Source organism: Puntigrus tetrazona, unplaced genomic scaffold (assembly GCF_018831695.1).
Source record: "Puntigrus tetrazona isolate hp1 unplaced genomic scaffold, ASM1883169v1 S000000116, whole genome shotgun sequence".
NCBI classification, from domain to species: Eukaryota; Metazoa; Chordata; class Actinopteri; order Cypriniformes; family Cyprinidae; genus Puntigrus; species Puntigrus tetrazona.
The window spans coordinates 35,001-43,711 of NW_025047793.1; the positions used below are offsets into that span (position 1 = coordinate 35,001).

At 40.4% G+C, this 8,711-nt stretch overlaps 1 protein-coding gene across 2 annotated transcripts in view; it reads right to left on the reverse strand.

Moving 5' to 3' along the window:
• LOC122332567 (ceramide transfer protein) overlaps nucleotides 1–4,523 on the reverse strand; it is a 29,777-nt gene extending 25,254 nt beyond the window's left edge. Inside the window, exons 1-2 of one of the 2 annotated variants that reach the window (XM_043229899.1) lie at nucleotides 3,909–4,523; nucleotides 2,542–2,676 (exon numbers count right to left, since the gene is read on the reverse strand). In XM_043229899.1, the coding sequence (XP_043085834.1) occupies nucleotides 2,542–2,676; nucleotides 3,909–4,052 (279 nt within the window). In that variant the 5' untranslated portion in view covers nucleotides 4,053–4,523. The remainder of the gene's footprint in view (nucleotides 1–2,541; nucleotides 2,677–3,908) is intronic. The other variant, XM_043229900.1, reaches the window with a different exon arrangement.
• Nucleotides 4,524–8,711: the final 4,188 nt, after the last annotated feature.

The following is an 8,711-nucleotide window of genomic DNA, read 5'->3' on the forward strand; positions in this document are numbered from 1 at the left end:
CGCAGGCAGGAAGAGCGGAATGACACAATAACCTGTTTTTCGTGAGGATTACAAGGACAGATTGCCGTAGCGCGCGCGTGTGCGTGTGTGTGTGTGTGTGTGTGCGTGCGCGCGTGGAATCAATCTGAATAAAGCTGCTTCTTATTCCAGAATGACATTATGAAAGAAAGATTACCGAGAAAGAGAAATGAGGTTTAGATGTGCTATAAATGCAAAAAAGTAGTCCGTTTGTTCTCTTTTTGTGATTGCACAGAAAGCACAAACTTGTATGGAGTTCAAGCAGGGTGCAAAATAAACAGTAACCATATGCCAAAACATTTAAACACAGTAGTAAATTTACGAAAAACTGCAACATAACGGCCAACAGTTAAAGTCTAAAGCTCAATTTATACTTCTGCGTAAAATAAAAAAACTAAGCAAAGAACAAGTGTCTTGTCATTCATTATACGTCAGTAGTTGTCCATGACAAAATATAAGTGGAGATTGAAAATGTCTGTTGCTTTCTTCTTTTTGTAGTTTTCAATAATGATATTTATTTGTGGCTGTCACTGCTACACGCCACGCTTTTGCCGTGGTACTGCAGGTTATAAAATTAAAGTGCAGAAATATAAATTAAAACCGACACGCCGTCTGACACAGAAATATAAACCAGCCTTAACACTCACTGATGTAAGAGTTGCAAACTGTATAACTAGGAATATCCCAAGCATTAAGCCAAATAAAATATTAAGAAAAAAAAGATCTGAACGCATAGCCTACAGAGATTGTTTATATATGCACAAAGTGGTCCTACACTAATACACAAGCAAAAAAAAACTACTGAATCCAAAAATATTCGTGAATCAAAAATGGCAAAAGCTTTAGGACTGTAGAGTATTTTTATCTGATAAATTCTGCCAATTCACTCACCATTAGCAGGTGCTAAAGTCAATTTTGGACCCTAAAGATCACATTTGTGCCACACGCCTTCGTTTAATATTTACGATTAGCCATAAAGGTTGGAGTTCGACAAATACACAGCTGGAAAGGAGTCACTCTCAGGCCTCGAAAACAAAGGAGCCATTTTTCTCTCGCTCAACGCCGAAATGCAAAGCATCAAATTAGAATGTCGAACACACGGCAGCGGCCTGCAGCTTCAAACGTGAACTACCTGAGCGCAGAAACACAAACCTACAAAACCATCCGTCACGGCCGTTTATTTCACACTTCACTTCCCGCATTTACACTTCTTCGTACATCTAAAACATCTCTGAAAACGCTCGAACGTTCCCTTCCGGTAAGGGTTTCGGTTTAATCATTGAAGGAGCAGCAGTAACAGGGTCACTGTAAGGACTTGTACCTCTCCAGCGGTCTCCATAACAACACAACCTTCGCCCCGTTTCCTCATTTTCAGCGGTGACGCAAGATAATACGGGCAGAGCGTGCGCATGGACTGCCGCAGCACATGTCGAAATCTGTGCGCGGTCATGAGTTAATCTTCAACGCAATGCAGGGAATTCTCATTTCATTGTTTTTCTCGGCCCAAATCAGACCCTTTAGCAATCAACCCAAAATCTGAGCAGCACGCATTATTTATAGATACCGTATACATTCACTAGCGTTTGCCTGCCGCTACTCAGTTCGAGTCAAATTTAAAAGCAAAGTTTACAGCTTCTGCAGGTGCACGAGCGTGATTTTAGCATGAATGGAGGGGAAAATAGGCCACAGTCTGTCCGCGCCTGGCCGGCTGCCTGTGGCAAAGGATCGTGTATGTCCTCCGTCAATCTCTTTTCTCCTCTGCCCTAAAAAGAGCTCTCAGCACATCCACTGCCTCAGAGATAATCATTTTAGATGAAGCACGACCATCATAGCAAATCTAATTTCCAGAGATGCAGCAATAGGTTTAAAAAAAAATACATTTCGAAGAACATTTTGCTAACGTTCCCATTAAACAAACATCATGGGAATGATCACTGAACCACAAGTATTAACATTTGGGAAAAAGTCAGAAGGACGTCAAACCGAAATGTTTCACCAAAAGCAATGAGCGATGTATATATCGTTTTTTGGCTGACGTTTTTGTTAAATACCACATAACTTCGCAATAAAACAAATTACATTGGCATCTATTGTTCATAACTGTGAGAGAACTTTTAAATATCCAATAAACACTGTTTTCAATAATGCAATTCACTGAATTACACAAAAACAGTGTTATTAATGTGAAATCACATGCCTTTCGTCTAATTGGGTACTAAAACATGTCAAAAAAACATAAGCATAACATGCTTAGCTATCCTGCAGCTGGCGTGCAAGAATTAGAATTGTGAAAAACGAGGCCTTGTATTATCAGCCTTACCAAACTGATAGTAAAAAATGTCTATATTGTCAGTGAGACACCATGCATTTCCATTCAAGCACAGTTCTGAAGCCCCGCAGCATGACAATCTCCGATTTGAACCGATTCAAGCTTTCGTTTTGAATGCACACCATCGTTCTAATTTTGGCTCGACTCTGAAAATCCCACGGCTGTCTGGAAGGATCTTTCCCCGGGATACTCACTGTGATGACAGCCTTGCTCAGGCAGAGGGAACCACGGCAGCCATACTCGCGTTCGTCCTGGGATTTGTAGTAACTCAAGGTGTTGTTCTTCAGCACGACCCAGCGGTCCTGCCATCCGTGAATGTAGTTAGTCCACTGTAGAGAAACAAAACTGTTATAAGAAAGCGAAAAGCTGCATCTAAGAGTGTGTGCACAGCCATAACGACGACTTATGACTAAAAATATGATGCACAAATGATTGTTTTCTTGAATGCACGGATAGATATACTTCAAATGGGAGAGGGTTTAAGTCGTCGCATGTGGAAGAATACACTAATCTCCTATGGAATATGCTCCTCTCATCACAAAAACAGATGATCAGCTGTCTGAGTCATGAGGAGAGGTTTTCTCCTTTAATCCCATCAGGAAGAAAAGACGAGCAGATGAACTCTAGTAACCTCAACCAACTCCAGCTTCTGCCCAGAACCTGCTGCACCCCTTCTGAATTATACATGCATGAAGAAAGATACCCACGTATCACATATTAAGTATTTATCATAAAAAAAACGGTCTTGGTTAACACAACCTTGGGGCTCGCCGTTTGAAGAGCAGCATATGGTCACCATGCACTGGAAATCACCACGGAAAATATAATCGCATTGCGAGCAAACCGGTAATAAGGCTTGCAATTGATATGAGGTTTGTTGGGATCCGACAATATTTGGCTGAGATACAGCTATTTGAAAACCTGGAATCAGAGGGTGAAAAAAAAAGAAAAATATTGTAAATCTATTAAAAAACTAAAGTCGAGGTTTTAGCAATGTACATTACTAATCAAAAAATACGTTTTGGTTTATTTACGGTAAGAAATTCACAAAATATCTTCATGGATCCTAACCTTTAGTTAACATCCTGCTGAATTTTGGCATAATATTGATCCATACGATGCATTGCTGGCTATTATATTCGTGCTACTTACGTCTGGTTTAGTGCTCCAGGGTCACATATATTATTAAACTGTTAAGCATTTATAGTAGGCCATTTGTTGCACTGCGTTCGTGCTTAATTTAATTAAGAAAACCCATGCGTCCGGGCAGTAACGTAATGAGGAACACATCAGAAGTAAAACACTGAGCATATTACGGTAATAGGTAACGTTAAAAAAGGTTTAATCGCCGTGCAAATAACATCACCATGCAAACTATCTCGGCATAACGTTAATTACTCTCCGAGACTGCGATTTTCGACAATTTCCTCACTCGCTCCGTGACATTCATCCAACTGCCTGACGTTTGTTTACATCGGTTCAGGTGGAAGCGCGCGCACGCACACATACACAAACACGAGCTCTCCCGGTTCTGGAGGCGTTATTCGGGATCGTAACCCACCTTGCTGAGCACCCCGCCGAATTCCGCCACCCCTCCGTGCGGACCGGGTCCCGGTTCGACGTCCAGGTCCTCGTCGGAACCGGAGGAGTTCCAGCTCTGGCTGTCCGGCAGCAGTCTGCCGTTAGGAAGCGGGCTGGAATTCATAACGAATCCAACGAACGCTCCGCTGAAGGGGGGGGGACGACAAAAACGGAAAAAAAGCACGGGCGTTATATCAGCGGCGGATATCCGTTAGAAGGCCTCGCATCGATCACGGCGTTGTTTATCCAGAAAATCCCGAAAATAGGCGACAGACGTGGAAGCAAACCGTCCTTGTGTTTCTTTCACGAGCTTCTGTGAGGCTGCGCGAGGCAAGCGCGAGAGACACCGGCCCCCTCGCTCGCGCTCTCCCTCTCTCTCTCTCTCTCTCTCTCAAAAAATACCGCCCTCTAAATCAACATCAGCCGCCAAAAGAGATTCTCCTCGCTGGCAACAAACAACAAATATTTGCGAATAACTAGGAGGGGGGGAATTAATTCCGCATTTCTAATTTTTTCCTCTCAATTTTTGAAGGCCAACGTCATCCTCGCCCACGAAGGCGCGTGCTTGCCGCCGCTCTCTCCTTCAGCTCAAGGGGCGCTGGCTAGCGTATGACGTCACCGAAGCCTCGTTGTCCTTAAATGGAAGCTTTCGCCCCGCCCTCCCGCAGAAGTGATTGACAGTCCGAAAGAGTTATAGGTGAGGAAACGCCCTCAAAGAGCACTCGGCCTTTTGGATTCGGCGGCGTTCGTGTGAACGTCGATAACGCTCTAAAAATAATTCGTGTAAAAATTAATTATTTATCACTGCGTAAGTGCCGTTTGTTTTTAACATATATCGATTGGTTAAGTGTTAAACAGCTCTGAGTAATCATCATGGTAACGGATGGCTTCAAAACACCACGTGAATGCAGCCTATTTTCCTCTAATTGCACGTTCAGAATAATTTTTTTTTCTTGCATTTCCACCCAGGAAAATGTGACTTGTACTCGCAGAACCTAACATCTGTGATGATTGCGGTTTGTTTTCAGGCCTTTGCTATGGAGTTGCTAAGGTGTAGTGAAAACTGTATGCGGTTAAGTTTGCTAGTCACTAATTTAGTAAAACGGACAGAACAGTGTGACCCGTTTCCTTTTCCTGTTGACCTCTGGTGGAGAGCGTGTCCATGCTGCTCATCACACATGACCAGGAACTCCACATTGGTGGCAAAAAAAATTATTGTACAGTCTGAATACATGCATACACACACATATATATATATATATATATATATATATATATATATATATATATATATATATATATATATATATATATATAAAGTGCTGAGTGGTTATGCTTGAGCATTTAGCCTAATAATGGATTCACAGATTCTCGTGTGCATCTTGCAAACGTCTGCTGAATGTCTTGGTGCTCGGTATCTCTCATTCATAGCCGCTGCGCCATTAGATGTGCATCACTCCCCGGTGACTGAAGCTCAGAAACCCTGGTCACTTTACTCCATTGAGCTCTGCTAGGACTCTGTTTATGATATAATGCCATAAACCACAATACCACCTCATTAGTTTGGCCATTAAGGTTACGCATGCATATCAGCAGCGAAGCATTAGTGCCCCCACCATGAAATATAGCTGACTCTTTCCATTGGTTTCCACACATTTTTTGTCTGACAGGTTTGGGTGAACTGCCTTCATCTGAATCACTGTGGCTGTGCTGAAGGAGAACGGGAGATGGATGGATGTTATAGATGGGTGAAGCTGGATCAGTGGAGCCGTCATTATGGAGGTTTGGTGATTTTAATAAACATGTCAAGCTGAAAAAGATATGCATGGATAAGCATGTTAGGCAGTATAATAATGTTAAAGCGGATGTGAGACCGATATAATATCATATATAAAATTATAATCCATTCTGTTAAATATATATATACACACACACACATATATACGCATACACGCACACATATATATATATATATATATATATATATATATATATATATATATATATATATATATACATATATATACATATACATATATATACATATATATATATACATATATATATATATATATACATATATATATATATATATATATATACACACACACATATATATATATATATATATACACACACACATATATATATATATATACACACACACACATATATATATATATATATATATATATATATATATATATATATATATAAAAATATAAATATATAGGAAAAAAAATTTAGTTTAAAATAAGAAAAAAAATGAAAATAAATATGAATAAACTATATGAAAAAATATACATATATGAATATAAATATAAAAAACATAATTTGTGTATAAAAACTATATTTGTGTGTGTGCAGAAGTATAATATATATTACTATAATGTAAATATATATTTAAAATGTTAGATGTAAAGAAATATATACATATACATATATAAAATCTGAAAAATCATGCACATAATATTGCTAAAATCACATTAATAATAAATATATTCATAAATATAAGTGATATAAATATACATAAAACACTATTTATTATATGCAACTAAATAGTTTTCTTAGTCCAAGTGAGCAGTTCTTTAGCTGAATAAACTGCTGTTCTGTGATTCCTTTTATTATTTAGACGGATCGTAAAAGTGCCATTGGTTTAGTAATCACCCCTTTCAGTCTGACTCTGTCTTTCTTCACCTCTCACACAGTGAAAGCACAAGACGCACGTCTCGTCCGTCTTACTCACGGGACTGAAGGATGCATGTGAACATGACTCACACACTGCTGGCAATGAAGCGAACATGATCTTATTAGTCACGATTATAGCAACGGTTCTCAGCGCACAGGCGCACCCGCATTGTCCTAACCTCGGCGAATCCCCTTCCTGGCTTTGTGGATGAAACCGTTAACCGTTTATTTCAGCTGAACCCTTCGTCAGACCTCCAGCGCCAATCTTTCCAGCTCAGTCATCCTATAGATTACTAATCAATGGCTGGGTTTCATCGTCACGTATTCTCCGTTATTTCCAGTGCATGTGATGTTTATTTAGTTTGCACTTTATATATATCAATCCTGGACCAGAACGAATCGCGCATAGACTTCATTTGCTAAGTAACCTCAGATAAAGGCATCTGATTTAAGACTGTTTTGATATTTGAACAGGAAAACAATAGCAAAGAGTCTCGATTTGCCTCAAACTGTCCAAAGCACGCAGGAAGTTGGACTGTTTCTCTTCAAAGATGGCGTGGCTTATGCTATCGGGCTTTTTATTTGGTGCGTGTCGTATATATTTGTTTTGCCGTTTGAAGTTCTCGGTCTCAGCTGAAATATAATCGATTCCAAGCCTTTCTTCTCGGGATGGATACCCTGGGGGAAATTCACCTCCATTTCCTGCAAAAAGGCTTTTTATGGTATCCCACGCTGTTCGTTCTGGGGCCGTATGGAGCTGGCGGCCCTGTCATGTGTTCGGCTCTGGCTCGGAGCCTGGTTCGGTCATGAGACCCGTGAAGGAGACCACAAGACCTCCATCAGGACCTCCATTAGTCCGGCGGGACTCCTCCTCTTCCCCCACACGCTCCAGATTAGCGGCGTTCCTCGGAAAGCCAGGCACGGCCGGGAATTAGACGCATGCTTCTCAATTCCGCCCGAGCTTGGCGCGGCGTCCGGTTTAGATTGGTTTAATTCAGTTTAGCTCGGATTATAGCATGTGACCGATGATAATATTGCGTAACCGCAAAGCCTGTGGACCTTGAGGGCGTGCGAGGAAGCCGGAGATGTTTAACCGTGAGACGACGGAGACCCGTGAAGTGCTTCGGCTCTGTTTGCCCGACTAGTGCGAGATTAAACTCTTTGCATGCTTCAGAGAGGCCAAAAAGAAAGCAGGTTAAGATGCGAGACGTTTTGCAGCAGTCTTTGTGGACAGAAGATGTTTAGATTTATTACTGGGAGAAAACTAAATCCGATTGCTTTAAGTGATTTGATGCTGAAGTTTAATATATACAGATATTCAAATGTCCGGAATAATTAATTTTTATAGTCTCTTCTGCTTGTGTAATCACCGATACGATAAAACGGTAATATTGGGAAATATTTATACAATTTAAATAGACCGTTTACTATTTTAATGCATCTTATTAGTAATTTATTGCCGCGATCAAAGCTGTATTTTCAGCATCAGTACTCTTCAGTGTCACGCAATCCTTCAGAAATCATTCAAATACGCTGCTCAAAAAACATTTCTTTGCAATATCGGCGTTAAAAATGTTATTTTTGCTGCTTATTATTTGGTGGAAACTGTGATACCATTCAGTTTACAGATAAAATAAAATGACAGGCATACTTTTATTCATCGAGGATGCGTTAACGTAACATTAGATGCATTATTATAATATTAATATTAGATGTTTCTTATTAAACCGGATTATTAGACTGATTTCTGAAGGATCACGTGACGCATAACGGAAAACAAATGACACAATCGCATAGAAAGCAGGTGTGATTCAACAGCACTTTTCATTAAATAAATGCAGAATGAAGAGGAAACCGTAATTGTTCCAGACTCGTAGCTCCACCAAGAAACCCTTAATGATCCAGCAGCGAGGGTTTAAAGGGAGGAGGGTGTGAGGTTGTGTTCTAGGATAATCTCGCCATCTGTTCTTGAGCTGCGTTCGAGTCAGACCTCCAGAATATTCCAGAACGTCCAAACAGAGGGTCACGCAGAGTTCTAGAGCGCCGGTGAAATGGGTCTATAACCGATTTAGCTGCGAAAAGGCTATAAATAATC